Below are 15,208 nucleotides of genomic sequence, written 5' to 3' on the forward strand. Positions count from 1 at the left end.
CCTTTAAAGGGGAACTGTTGTGAAATGAACAGTGAATAAAATTGCTTAGGTTTTACAATATTTCTTTACAGATTATTTAGTCTGTGTTCGCCCATTGTAAAATCTTTCCTCTTCCCGATTTACATTCTGAAATTTATAACAGGTGGTGACATCTTTAGTTCTGACAGGTGATCTGTACGGAATGTTTGTTACTGAGAGTTCTTTGCACAGAGGGAGATATTGCTTGCTTGGCAAAACTGTTATATCCCACAATGCAACAAGGTTCACAGACGGCAAACCGTCAGTACCAAGGCCATAACATCATACTCTGGGAGGGGTATCACCACAATATCGACCACACCGATTCCTCCGATGAGGAATTCAATAAAAAAAGGTAAAGATTTCTCGTGGGAAAGGGGGGTATCAGCTACTGATTGGGATGAATTTTTATCTCAGGTTAAAGTTCCTCTTTAACAGCTTCTGGACCGCACTAATTGAACTCTACGCCCTGTTTGGGAGCCTTTATCCCTGCCAGGGCATAGATTTAAAATTCCCCACTGCACAGATGTGCCCGCTACTGCCAATCGCGTCGCTCTCCCACTGCTACAGCTCACTCACCCTGCTGATGGTATGACAGCAGAGCTCTGTGAGCCAGTCAAGGGCAGATTTCATTGGCTCCTGATTACGTGATCACTGGAAGCCAATCTCATTGGCTCACACTGATCACAAGGTCTGGCGCCAATGAAATCTGCCCTGACCAGCTCACGGAGCTCTGCCGTCATAGCAAATGAGCTTCAGTGACGGGAGAGAGGCGTGATCGGCAGTAGCAGCTAATCTGTGCAGCATAACAACATAAGGCCCCTTTTTCGTACCAGTGGTCTCTGGTCCTTACTGGTCCATGAAGATTTACAACCTTCAGGTTAGTAGTCAGTAAAGGATTACTTACCACCGACATAAGATACAATTCATGTAAAGTTAATGAAAAACTTAATATGGAGAGCAATAAACAATACTTTTTTGTTGATATAAAAACAATTTAATTTAATCTGTAAAAAAAAATAAAAATAAAAAAAAATTGCATACAAGTCAGAACCGCTTATTTCATAACTCCTGCTATGTACATATATGTCTCATGTGAAAGTTCACCACATATTCTGCATTAGTCCTCTGTACAGATATTGCAAAAGGTTCAAATGGATGAAAAGTGAAAGCGACAAGTCTGCGTACGGTGTGGTTTATCGGGCGTCCAAGGAGGCCTGCCTGGATTTTAAACTTTAGGAGTCCAGAATCCCTTGCATAGAATCTAGAAATAAAACAGAGGAATAATTATACACCAATATGCATTTGAAATCACACTTAAAACACAAAGCATTGATAACTTGCAATGGTTTCCCGCATTCAAAAGTTGCAATTTAGGAATTAAATGGTTTAATTTTTTTATAGCAATATTTTTTTTTTTTAAAAATAAAATATTGCTATAATGTTCCTTTTAAACCTGGATATTCAAGGACAAGCTTTAGAGTAGGTCTGTTATTTTCATCTTTTTGTAGGTTTTGGGGAATAAAAAACAAACAAAAATAAAACCGGGGTAGGACTGTCTATATTTGTTTAAAGTCATCATAAGATATGTTATCGTAGTTATAACTTAAAGAGGAACTGTTACGACATAGTAGAAGTAAATTATTCAGAATACCCACTTTTATGGCAATTTTGCTGGTTTCAGAATCAGAAACATTTCCGAGATCATCATGTTTATATTGCTGTGCATTGGTATGTAACCCACGCCCTTCCAATGATGCTTAACACAGGCTGATTAGATATGCAAAATTCTCCTCTACCCAAACATTCTGCGAGTCTAGGTTTTTTCAACATTAGAACTCTCAGTAAAGGTGGTCACACACACGATACAATAAAATGATCCGATTTTACAGCAATTCGATATAAAAGATCGGATTTCACGAAAAATCAAAAGTTTATTTTTTAATCGAGCTAGAAATTCAATCTGATCATTTTTTTATGAACATTGAATGGTGGGTGGTAGATTGTTAATTTATTAATATATACAACCAAGCAATTTTCTCAGCGTTTCCAATCATTTTACCATAATTGAGGAAAAACTGAACACGTGTGGTACATTGGTCAGATTTTTGCACATGAGCTCCAGTTTCTTGGATTATGAGGGAATATAGAGGGGGTATTTGGGTTGATGGGGAGTAGTGGGGAGGAGTCAGACTGCTGACATGTGATTTTATGTATTTACTAGATATGTAATTAAAAAAAAAATTGCATTTTCATAATTGCATTTGTGCTTATCTCAGTTTTTATTTGGGTCAGATTTTTTAAATGTTAGTCAGAAAAATGTATTGCCGTTTCTGAATTGAACAGAGATTTAAAAAAAAAAAAAATGTATGGTGTGTGGCCATCTTAAGCGAATATTCCACAGAGATCACCTAACAGAACTAAAGATGTCCCCAGCTGTGATAAATCTCAGAATGTAAATCAGGGAGAGGAAAGATTTTACAGTGGGTAAACACTGACTAAATCATTTATAAATCAAAATTGTAAAACATAGGCAATTATGTTATTTTCACTACAGTTCCTAGAGGAAAAAATAAATTTGTCAAGTTTGTAACAGTGCTTTTACATGTAGACTTATTCAAAAGGATTTGTTGATGTTAAGAATTCAGGCGGATTAGCACCTGAACAATGGAGTTCTCTGTATGAAGTTCTGTATTTACACATCAGATACTCTTTAGTTTTGTACCCTAATTAAATATGCTCATACGAATGCTCATTTTAAGTGTATGCCTAATTGGTAAGTACATATTACAAAGGTCATAGTCGGGTTACTAACAGTCCCTCAGAGGAGCTCACAATCTAATCCTTAATACAGTATTAGGAGTATTTTGGTGATCCTTGTAGTAACCTTGTACTCAAGAATACCTAGGTAAAAAAAGAGAAACCAGGAGCCCAATGGTGTATCGTTAATAAATGGGAAGTTGTAAGTATATACAGCTATACTAACAAGAATGGGTTGTTGGAGATTCCTGCAACCACCATATAAGCCAGCAAGAAATGAACTGTCTCCGCTCGGTTTTCCAGGTTCTGTTGGAAGCTGGATGGTTACTCTCCTGGGTTTGTAGTTTTTAGGGGAAAAAAAAAAAATCTATTACCTCTAAAAGAAGTTAATCTGGATAGTCGTAAAGATGGAGGTGCCCAAGTGTAATATATAACATTTCTAATAGTTAAAATAAGAATCAGAGGAAATCTCTCACCTCTCCCAACAATAAAAACACCAGTGGTACTAGAAATGTATTTATGCAAAACACAAAATAGAGAACGCATTTCACGAGTACTAGTACGCTTCCTCAGAAAATACAGTGGGCCAGATTTTTCAAGAGTGTCAGACAAAATATTGGTAGGTTTTTAGAAATCTGTGCAGAACTGTCTCAGGCATCTTAATAAATCATTAGATAATGCAGATTCCTTCTAAAACTGTTGTAAAATAGGAGGAGCTAGGAAGGTCTCTCAGACAGTGCAGTGTGAGGGGAATTGCGGTTGCTGAGGTAACCAACACACCTGCTGTATTGATAGCAGCAGGCTCTGAGGCCTGGGGCACACCAAAAACCACTAGCAGATCCGCAAAACCCTAGCGGTTTTGGAAACGCTTTTTCTTATTTTTATGTAGTGTTTTAGCTAGCGTTTTTGCGATTTTGTGCAGCGGTTTTGGTGTAGTAGATTTCATATATTGTTACAGTAAAGCTGTTTCTGAACAGCTTCTGTAACAAAAACGCCTGCAAAGCCGATCTGAACAGGCGTTTTTCAGAGCGGTTTGCGGTTTTTCCTATACTTAACATTGGAGGCAGAAACGCCTACGCAATCCAAAAAATGCCTCAGCCCGGGCGTATGCGTTTCAGCAAAACGCCTCCCGCTCTGGTGTGAACCACCCCATTGAAATACATTACCCTAGCGTATCCGCAGCCGCACGTGGCTGCAAAAACGCCAGAAAACCCGCTCGGTTTGCACCAGCCCTAAGAAGGAATTCAGCAGGAGGGAGGAGCACATCACAAATCATGTCTAGCCTGCACTCTGCAATCATGTGTAGCCTGCAGTTCTACACCTGTAGAACTGCTAGCAAGCCCTTTTTAATCTGCGCCAGTTTAGGGATGGATTTGCACTTTTAACTGTAGTGCAGCTCTAGAAATGCACGCGGAATTGCCACTATTACCTAGGATATAAGAAGGTTCTTAGCATGCAGAACTGTTCTCCCTGCTGGTTAGAACAGATTAAAAAGGAAAAAAACTGTTGGTAATGCGTTGATAAATCTGCCCCACAGTGCCTTGCAGCAAGGAGAAAAGGATATGGGCGCCTCTGATCAAGTGCAATATTTTATCCATTCACAGATCCTCTGGACGTCCAACTTTTTAGCACTGTTTTTGAAGCAACTATAACCCTCTTTCAGAAGAGAGCTCTTTTAATTTAGAAATGAAGATGCCGCATCAACTTCTACAAAGAGCAGATCAAACCACAAGTCTAAGGGTTTAAATCTGATTAACTCCTTCCAGAATCTCTTCTTAAGATGGTCGCATTGCCCAAAAGTTGTAATTTTTGTACTTGAATTAGGAAGATGTACTTTTACACAATCAAAAGTGTGGTACAAACAAGTTTTAAATACAAAGACTAAATGGATCAGATCTAATTATATTGGGTCATCTTGGTTTGTCAGCATTGTGATAAAGATCAAGTTGTACGACAATGAGTCAAGTTTACATGCTTGATACCACTGCACAACTATACACATGCTTTAGTTTGCAGGCACTTTCTATCACAAAATGTGTCTATTATGCAAATGCTGAATGATTTTAAACAGAGCTGTCCCACCTTTGATAGATTAATCTGAACACTAAAATGTCAAAATTAGATCTGCTTACTTGTAGGGTGGTATCTAGAGACAGGTGTTGTTAAATAAGGAGGCACAAGACTGTGTTCTGTAGGTGAGAGTTGAATTATAGGATTGTGTGATAGGCAGCCAATGTAAGCACTGACACAGACGGTTAGCATTAGAGAAGTGAGAGGAGAGGTGGATGAGTTGTTCAGCTAACTTCATGATGAAATGGAGCAGAATTAAATAAAAAAAATAAGGAAAAAAAAAAAAAAAAAAAAAAAAGAAAAAAAAAAAAAACTTCCTGTATTGACCAGGTTAAGTTTCAGAAAGCAGGACAACATAAAAGAAGAGACAGCTTTGGGCCCGTTGGAGGTGCAAGCTGTTAACATGCCAAGTTAGGAGTCGAGAGATAGATTTGGGAGACAGCATATAAGTGGACAGAAATCCAACACAGCTGATCAGTTGCTCAAGACCAGCATCCCCATAAAGCTTGTCAGCAGAGGGAAGCAAAGTGCTCTAAACTTTCCTGGCAGACAACTGCGCAGACTTTGGACTTGATAAAATTTAGTGGACCAACAACAGCAGATGACATGGCTCCCCAAATCATCCCTAATTGTGGAAACTTCACACTGGATCTCATGCAACTTGGATTATTTGTCTCTCCACTCTTCCTCCAGACTCTGGTGACCTTGATTTCCAAATCAAATGTTATTTTTGTTACTTTTATCTGAAAAGAGAAGTTTGGACCACTGAGCCCATTTTCTCCTTTGCCCAGGTAAGAGACGCTTCTGAACTGGTCTCTGGTTCAGGAGTGGCTTGACACAAGGAACACGACAATTGGAGCCCACGTAGTGGATACTTCTGTGTGGTGGCTCTTTAAGTACTGACTCCAGTCACAATCTAAAAGTGTTGAACTTTTTCACAATATTCTAATTTTCTGAGATACCAAGTTTTTGTTTTTCATAAGCTATAGGCCATGATCCACAAAATAAATAAATAAAATAAAAAATAGATAAATGCTTGAAATAGAACAGTGTGTGTAGTGATCTGTATAATATATATGAGTAACTTTTTAAAATGAATTACTGAAATGAACTTTTCAATGATATTCTTAAAAAACTAAATTACAAAGAACACAGCATACCAGTTTTATTTTACTGAAGTAAATGAAAGAAACAAAATATAAGCCAGGCAACAGCTATGCAGATGTATAAATTATATTTATGGGAATATTTCAATACATCAAACGTTTTAAAAAAAAAAAAAAAAAAAAAAAAAAAGGAAGTTACTACAGTACTCTCCCGCATTGTTCTTTTCTCACAGTGTCCACCTCAGATAACCTCATGCGTCCTCCAACAAACTCCAGTAGCTGGGAGCAGTCTGCGCTCGCGCTGTAAGCAAAAATTGCTACCAAATATGCGCACAATGCTCCTGCCTCCCGATAGAAAAGGCGCACATCTTATGGAGGGAGACAGCAGAAGAATGGCAGAGCATGGAATCACAGCTAAGGAGCAGGAAGAAGGCCTAGGTAAGTATTTTGCCATTTTTTTTCAGTTAAGTGTCCCTTTAAGCACTTCATCTATTGTCACTACATAAAAGGCAGAAAAAAAAATAAAATAATTGCTTTGTACAATATGAGAAAAAAAAAATACTTTTCTGCTGCTAAAATTAGAGAAATATTTACATAAAAACCACACAAACAGAAACCAGTAATGTGGCACCGGCAGGTCAATGGTGTTAGCATTGCAAGGAATTTCATGTACAGTGAGGTACATATAGCAAAATAACTGGTAATATTACAGCATAGTGTAATGATTAGATTATTATTTTCATGTGCACTGAAGGGTCTCAGCAGATGGGCAAGGCTTGGCTACAAGTAGGATTCTGTGTAGAGGCGATAAGCAAGCATGATGTGTAGCCTATTCACCATAAGTACCATAAAAGCAAATGTTTCCATGGCAACCAATGTTTCCTTAAATTCACAATAAGACAATAGCAGTTGAAGGAACCATACAGCAGTGACAGGGGTGTCTTGGCAAACTACTACAGCTGTAAAACAGGCTTACGTTTTTTACTTGTATCTTATAAATGTTTTATAACTTAATGGAGCAATATGATGATTAGAAACAAACAAAAAGGCATATATACATAAGTAGAAGCACTACCGCTAAAGATACTCACATCTGTCTTCATTTTAACTACAGGTTTGCTTTTTTTTTTTTTTTTTTTTTTTTTTTTTTTTTTTTTAAACCATTAACTTAAAGGAATACTATTGATTCACGTATTTTTTTCAATTGACACAGGAATTGTTTGGGAAGTGCTGCTAAGTACTGGTGTATACATTTTAGTAGCAACTTCTTTGTTTACGGTTAGCAAAATTCATTCAAAGTTTACTGATGCCAAAACTGACGGCTGACTGAGCCATGAGGAGAGGGGAAATTCCCCTCACACTTGATCAGTTAAAGTGAACCTTCAGTCGGAAAAAAAAAATGAGTTTTACTCACCTAGGGCGTCTACCAGCCCCTGCAGCAGTCCTGTGCCCTCGAAGCCACTCACTAATCCTCTGGTCCCCCGCTGCCAGCTAGTTCCATTTTTGCCGACAGGCCCGTCATGACTGGCCATGCGTACCTTTTTCCACATTCCCGACTGTAATTAGCGCTATTGCGGGCCGCAGCGTGTACAAAAATACGCGTTGCCGCATTACGCACGCATAGATATGCGGCAACACATATTTTTGTATGCGCTAATTACAGTCTGGAATGCGGAAAAAGCTACGCGTGGCCAGTCCTGACGGGCCTGTCGGCAAAAACAAAACTAGCTGGCAGCGGGGGACCAGAGGATTAGTGAGTGGCTTCGAGGGCACAGGACTGCTGCAGGGGGCTGGTAGACGCCCCATGTGAGTAAAACTTTTTTTTCTGACTTAAGGGTCTCTTTAACTCTATGTGTAGCTCTGTGTGTGACAGAGAGACAGGACACAGGAGCTGCAGCTGTTGGGAGCTCTGTTTCTGACTGAAGTGTCTGAAAAGAGCAGAGGAAATGTAACTAATTCTCACAGCTTTTTCATATTGTTTTTGCTTTCAGAGTTTGATAGGTTTGATATTTGCATTCTGTAGTCTGATATGCAATTCTGGCTGTGCATTGAAGCAGACACCCCTTCTGCAATTGATTTGTCCCAATATAGCTAAATCCTACCCTCAATAAATTACATCTTATGCCTCTGATATTTAACATGAAACGTAGGAAAATGTTTACACAGCTACTTAGACATTATTTGTACATTGTCATTTTAGAACACTTGGGTATCGATAGTATTCCTTCAATATATGAATTCTATGTTTGGCCAATGGCCAGCATCTCCAAGTTCAGCATATTTTTATGTGGGATTTACTTAGTATAAACCTGAAGTGACATGAGAAACAAAGGTACATGTAGTACTAGCTTTGCCAAAAAGTGTCCCCAATCTGGTGAGTCCTACTTTACCATGCATGTTGTGTGCTGCAGCCCCTCTGTAATTATATACACTATATACACACACACATATATATATATATATATATACACACACACACATATACATATAATATATATACACACACATAATGTACAAGCGGCATTATTGTGGGGGGAAAAAAAATTCTCAGCTTTTATTTACAAAAGCCAACCTTAGTCCACGCCTTCATCACATCCCGACTGGACTACTGCAATGCTCTCTACACTGGCCTTCCAAAAAAGGCCTTATACTGCCTACAGCTGATACAGAATACTGCTGCCAGACTGCTAACCAACCAACCCCGTCACTGCCACATAACGCCAGTCCTGCATTCCCTTCACTGGCTACCTATAGAATGGAGGGTCCTATTCAAGATCGGCCTACTGACATTTAAATCCCTGAATAATCTAGGCCCTGGATACATGAAAGATATGTTACAGCTGCGTAGCAATCCCCGCATTCTCAGATCCACAGGTTCTAATAATCTAGTCATACCCAGAGTCCACTTAGAAACTTTTGGTCCCAGAGCCTTCTGTCATGCTGCCCCTACGTTTTGGAACTCCTTACCTCAACAGATCAGGACAGCCCCATCCCTAGACGTGTTTAAATCCAGACTGAAAACCCACCTGTTCAGTCTGGCATTTGCAGAAATATAACTTTTGTTGTGTGAATACTTCATCCTACTAATTACTGAATCTGAGAGAGCCTAAGCGCTTTGAGTCCTATGGGAGAAAAGCGCTATAGAAATGTTATTGTATTGTATTGTATTACATTTAAGCAAAAAGTACTTGCATAACCATTTAATCTAGAAGTCACTTAATACTGTAGAAATCAAAGGCTTAGTAATGCACTATTTGCCTTATAGGCAGGCAACCAAACTCAATTCTTCCATATTAAATGGTTTGTACTCAGACATTCCCAAACATATACATCATTCAGCAGTGGAAATGCTGCAATATTACTTAATAAAAAGATATAGTGATTGTAACAAGATTCCAAGTAACAATTGTAGTATTCTTCTGCTTAACATGATCCCTCATGATAACCATAATAAACACACTAAACTCTTTCTGCTCAATGCTTTTCATGTTGCCCGCAAGGTCCTTACCCAATTCTGGATACAACCACTGGTTCCTGAACTGGCTGACTGGATTAGAGCAATTAATAAAAGGTTACCATTCCACAAAGTTATATATATCCGTACTGGGGCAAAACGTAAATATCACTCTGTGATACATGGACCATTTCCCATTATACTCGTTCTAGAGTCTAATATTTAATAATGAATCATGCAACTCTATAGCATTTTCTGTACGGTTGGGGGGGGGGGGGGGGGGGGGGGGACTCCTCCTGGAACTCGGCTGTCCTTTGTATATACTCGCAAGCAAGCCGACCCGCATGTAAGCCGACCCCCCAAAAAAAATATGAAAAAATGATTGACCCCCATATCAGCCGGGGTATGAAATGCTGGCCGCGTGATCCCCCCCAGTGTGTCCCAGTATAGCTAGTATAGTGCCCAGTATAGCTAGTATACTGCCCAGTATGGGTAGGTAGTCCCCCAGTATAGCTAGTAAAGTGCCCAGTATAGCTAGTATAGTGCCCAGTATGGGTAGGTAGTCCCCCAGTATAGCCAGTACAGTGCCCCAGTATAGCCAGTACAGTGCCCCAGTATAGCCAGTACAGTGCCCCAGTATAGCCAGTACAGTGCCCCAGTATAGCCAGTACAGTGCCCCAGTATAGCCAGTACAGTGCCCCAGTATAGCCAGTACAGTGCCCCAGTATAGCCAGTACAGTGCCCCAGTACAGCCAGTATAGTGCCCCAGTACAGCCAGTATAGTGCCCCAGTACAGCCAGTATAGTGCCCCAGTACAGCCAGTATAGTGCCCCAGTACAGCCAGTATAGTGCCCCAGTATAGCCAGTATAGTGCCCCAGTATAGCTAGTATAGTGTCCAAGTATAGCGCCCCAGTATAGCTAGCATAGTGCCCCAGTATGGCTAGGTGGGTGGGTAGGTAGTTAGTACCCCTCCCCGCTCCCCCCGCTGCTATTACCTTAGGCGGCGCCGCTTCCTCTATCCCCATCCTGCTGTGAATTAGTTACCGGAGCAGGACGGGGATAGAGGAAGCGGCGCCGCCTAAGGTTATAGCAGCAGTGGCCGCGGGGGGAGCGGGGAGGGGCACTACCTACCCACACGGGAACATAACTCGCAAGCAAGCCGACCCCCCAACTTTTGGGCCACTCTTGGGGGGGTGAAAAATTCGGCTTGCTAGCGAGTATATACGGTTCTTTGTTTTTGTTGGGCCTTCCTTTTATGTTTGATTAGTTTATAACATGTCACTTTGTTGGCTAATTTCTCCTTGAACTGAAAGAAGAAAACAGACATTCTCCTGTAGGTTTCTTTCTCCCACTAAAAATTCAATAACCCATGATAACAACTGTTATACTTCATTGTACCCTATACCTGCTATTATAATGTACATGCCGTCTGCGTACGGCTGACACCTGTATGTCTTACCTATACTTTTCAATAAAGATGACATGTTAAGTTAAAAAAAAAAACAATTGTAGTTTTCTGTAAGCTATTTGTAGCCCAATGAATCCTACACTTTGCATCATGTTAAAAGTATCAATGCGCACTGTATATACATATATACATACACATATATACACACACACATATGTATCTATATCTCCATTCACATGTAATGCACTTTGCTAGCTGCGTGTCACTTACGTTCGCCGCCGCCACCACCCGCCACATAAGAGGGTGCCCCCCCTCCCGAGCGCTGCCTGGCCAAACAGTGCCAGGCAGCGCTGAGGGGTGGATCGGGACTACCTCTGACATCACAACGTCGGTGACGTCATCGCGCCTGTCGCCATGGCGACGGGGGAAGCCCTCATGGAAATCCCGTTCCGAACGGGATTTCCGGATGGGCATAAGCGCTGGCGGCGATCGGCGCGTATGGGGTGACGCCGCAGGGAGGGGGGGAAGCATGTAGCTAGCAAAAAACCACCCTCCCTGCCATGCGCAGCACATTTTTAGAACGGCAGGGAGGTTAATCATGGTGCATTGCCATCATACATGTAAATTGGAGCCAATCGAGTCTTTGGAAAAGTTTATCCAACATCTATTCAAAATGGACAATCCTAATTGTGTGAGGTCATTAAAAAAGTCAATCAAGCCTTACTCTAGTGAAACCTATAATTTTTTTATGGTTTCACATTTCAGTTATCCTTTCCTACTCTGTCTGATGTCTCGGGCAGCTCTCTCCTTCCACATTAGTGATGTCCTTTTGCTTTTACTGATCACCTTTTATTAGCTGTCCATTTGGTACTGGTTCTTGCTTGTTCACAGGTGGTTTCCTTTGACGCTCACTGTGATTTACCTTGGATTTTCAAGGGCTATTATGCACGTGCACTTTGGCTATTGCACTATGAAAGTGAGGCACTTGCACTTCTATGAGCTGCTTAATTTACACAGTAACCATATTTTGATACCTATTTTATATCCACTTAATCATTTTGTGATATATTTTGTCATATGCATATACCAATTATTTTGTGATATTGATGTATGTGTTATTTAATACTGGCCTTTTCCTGTACATTCCATATTATTACAGTATTAAATGACGTGCAGGGATATACCCAATTAGGCTATTCAATATTCATGAATCATTTTAATATTGATGGCTGAAGTAGTTTTGTTATTTATGCAATATTTTTTGCATATGTATAAGAGGGATCACTATTAGGGAAGTGGGCAGAGGGAAGATATAGATCTGGCACCAGCCCATGCCCCTCCCTATACCTTGAAGATGCACCTGGTTTCGATTTTTTCCTTTTTTTGGACTTCCACCTCGAATAATAAGCCAGAACATAGGCCTGCAATGGAGATCGATATGCAAAGAACTCCTGCTGCAAAGTTTAAGCTGGCATAAAGATAAAGCAAGGGATGCAGAGCCACATAGTCATGTATCTAAAATGTGATATAGGAATGCAAGGATTCTCACCACTCAGTAGACCACTTACTCTGTATGCTTTCCAAGGCTACAACTCGAGAAGAGGTTAGCTGGGACCTCCTATAAAAATGTCAAGTGTGTGGTCTCCTTCAGATGATGCACCACTGTGCATATAGTAGGGGCACTGTGGGGGTTACTCAAAGAGTAGTGATTTAAGGATAAGCTGAGAGCCCCACTTTTGGTACACTTTTTGTGGCCCAAAAATGAGGCTTATACTTCACCCCACCGGATAGTCATCCTTTAACAAAATAATCATGGTGGGTTGTGTTTCATGATTTGCGATTATCAGATTTCCGATTAAGGATATTTCAGTTATTTGCCAGAAAGAAAGATGAGTAGCGAAGTAGACTGCCATAGGAAAATAATAAGAATAATAATAGTAGCAGTAGTGTATACTATACACTATGTAAAAAAACCACAGTAGATGGCACTGTACCAATAATGAGCAGGGCTATGTAGCAAAGTGGTAAATGTTTGATATATAACGGTTTACCACATCTACTAGATTTGTGCTAAGCTTTAACACTGGTGAAAAACTGATAGACCTAGTAGATATTTGGTAGATAAACCCAATGTTCCATAAGTGAAAGTAAAGTTGTTAATTAGCACAAATGTGCAATTAAGCTTCACAGTATTGATTCCAAATATCCAATGAGATCCCGAGAAAGAAAACTCGGTTTTCCGCTTCACGTGACAGCATGTTTATAGGCATCGTAGTGAAGCTGTGCTGCTTATTTCAATGATCACCTGCACAGACATGAAAATGTCATTGGCATTTTGGAACACATTTGGTAGTTCTTCACTGCAGAGTAAACAAGTGGTGGTATTTCCTGCTCTTGGAAATTTAAATATAGCCTTAGCTTTTCTTAATTAACATCTAACAAAAAAAAAAATCAGGATTCAATAGCTGAAAAAAAAAGAAAAGAAAAAAAAAAAAAAAAACTTTGTTGCAGTGCTATGATCCGCTTTTTCTGACATTAGCTGCATACAATGCACAAGGTTTTCTGGAAGTGCTGTTAGTAAACTATGCATCAAGAACAAAAAGAGTCAAAATGGACCTTTAGGATTGAAAATCACATATACATACATTTTCAGCTAAAAAGAAATAAAAAAAAAGGATTCTTCATTAGTGTATTTTTTTTTTAATGTACAGAATTTATTGGAAATAAACTACAAGGCTGAGAAACCTTTTCTCCCCTCAAAAAATGCAATATATGTACCTTGTTTTGTTTTCATTCACAGATCTGGCATGCCTGTGTTTGTGCTGGTTTTAATATGATGTGTTGCTTAGCAACAAGGATGGGTTTCCTGGCAAGTGAGAATAGGTTTTAAATGCACTTTTAGGGGAGCCCAATGAAATTAAAAGGAAAAAAAGAGGATTTAACATTGTGGAGGGAGATCAAAATTATAATACTCTAACATTTGTTTAATCCTTGTTTATTTCCATAGAAAAAAATAAATTAATCAACAGCTAGAACAATTTCCAGAAAGTAAACCGTGGCATGCTGTAGTACTTGAGTCAAAGAACACTTTTTCTACAGGTTCTGAATCCATATGAAATGGCGATCTAGGAACACGTTTTTCAGACTATAATGAATATAATACACTTTTCCTTCCCAAAAAGTGGGGGTGTGGGTGGGGGGGATATGGTAATTATTGGTGCAGGGTGTGCAGGGAGCACTTACCACATCCTGCCACCCACGCTGCTCTCCCCTCGCTCTAGTCCTCTTCATGAAGACCAGCTCCTCTACTCCCCTTCTCTCCCTGCAGCAGTTCGCCATACACAGGTCTGTCTGCTGTAATTCAGCTCTTCTGAACTTACTCATTAGGTTGTGTTACTGAACCCCATACACAGTAAAAGACCATCGATGCGAAAGTACGGAGGATAAAGGAGCTGTATAGCGGTAGACGGCTGCAGCTGACCGATGTGTGGCGAGCTGCTGCAGGAAGAGAAGGGAAGAGGACTACAATGAGGGGAAGAAGAGCGTGGTGGAAGAATCCGGTACAGCCGTGAAGCGGCAGTCTAGTGCAGTGTACTGTAGTGTAAGTGCATTACAGTGTAGTGTTAGTGCAGTGCTGTGTAGCTTTGCTGGTGAAACAGCAGGGACCAGTGTAGCCTAGATAGAGTAGCTTAAACAGCTGGGAAGGGAAAGGGCCATAAGACTACCTTGCACTAGATGCACCAGATTTCATATTTTTTCCGATCCGTTTTTAGCCTCTAAACCTATAGAGGGTTATGGAGGCTGCTATAATTATTTATTCTTAAACAATGACAATTGCCTGGCTGTCCCATTGATCCTCTGCCTCTAATAATTGTCATGAACCTTGAACAAGCATGCGGATCAGAGGTTAAAACGCGCATGCGCAGTACTTTCACGCCGGCCGCCGTGATGACGCGAGGCGGCCGGCGTGTGACGTAATCCGCGTCATATGCGGAAGAAGCAGCCCGACTCGGGAGAGTGTCGCCCGGGCTGCGGCCTGTCAGCCATTCCGGAGCGGGGAGAAGGAGAGGAGCCATAACGCCGTCGTGGGACCTCCCGACCAGCACTGGGCTGGAGAAAGCCCCAGGTGAGTACAACTTTTATTTTTTTGATGAGCTCGGAGTCACTTTAAAGACTTCTTATATATACTAAACTGGTAATGTTATGAAACAAATCAGTCAAATCGAATACATTGCAAGCCATTAACACTAGGGACTTTTCCCTACTATGTGCAGTTCAGAGTGGTACAATGCATCAGTCAGTGTCTCATACACAGGAACTGACATCACAGTGGATGCAATATTCCTATTAGCATAATGCAATACGGCACTGCCCTATCTAGTATAGTGTAA

At 40.5% G+C, this 15,208-nt stretch overlaps 1 protein-coding gene across 3 annotated transcripts in view; it reads right to left on the reverse strand.

Annotated features, from left to right (window-relative positions):
- Positions 1-992: 992 nt before the first annotated feature.
- DET1 (DET1 partner of COP1 E3 ubiquitin ligase) overlaps positions 993-15,208 on the reverse strand; it is a 45,492-nt gene continuing 31,276 nt past the window's right edge. For all 3 annotated transcript variants that reach the window (XM_068275178.1, XM_068275179.1, XM_068275176.1), the window contains one exon: positions 993-1,282. In XM_068275178.1, the coding sequence (XP_068131279.1) occupies positions 1,093-1,282 (190 nt within the window). In that variant the 3' untranslated portion in view covers positions 993-1,092. The remainder of the gene's footprint in view (positions 1,283-15,208) is intronic.

This window comes from Hyperolius riggenbachi, chromosome 3 (assembly GCF_040937935.1).
Source record: "Hyperolius riggenbachi isolate aHypRig1 chromosome 3, aHypRig1.pri, whole genome shotgun sequence".
Classification (NCBI taxonomy): domain Eukaryota; kingdom Metazoa; phylum Chordata; class Amphibia; order Anura; family Hyperoliidae; genus Hyperolius; species Hyperolius riggenbachi.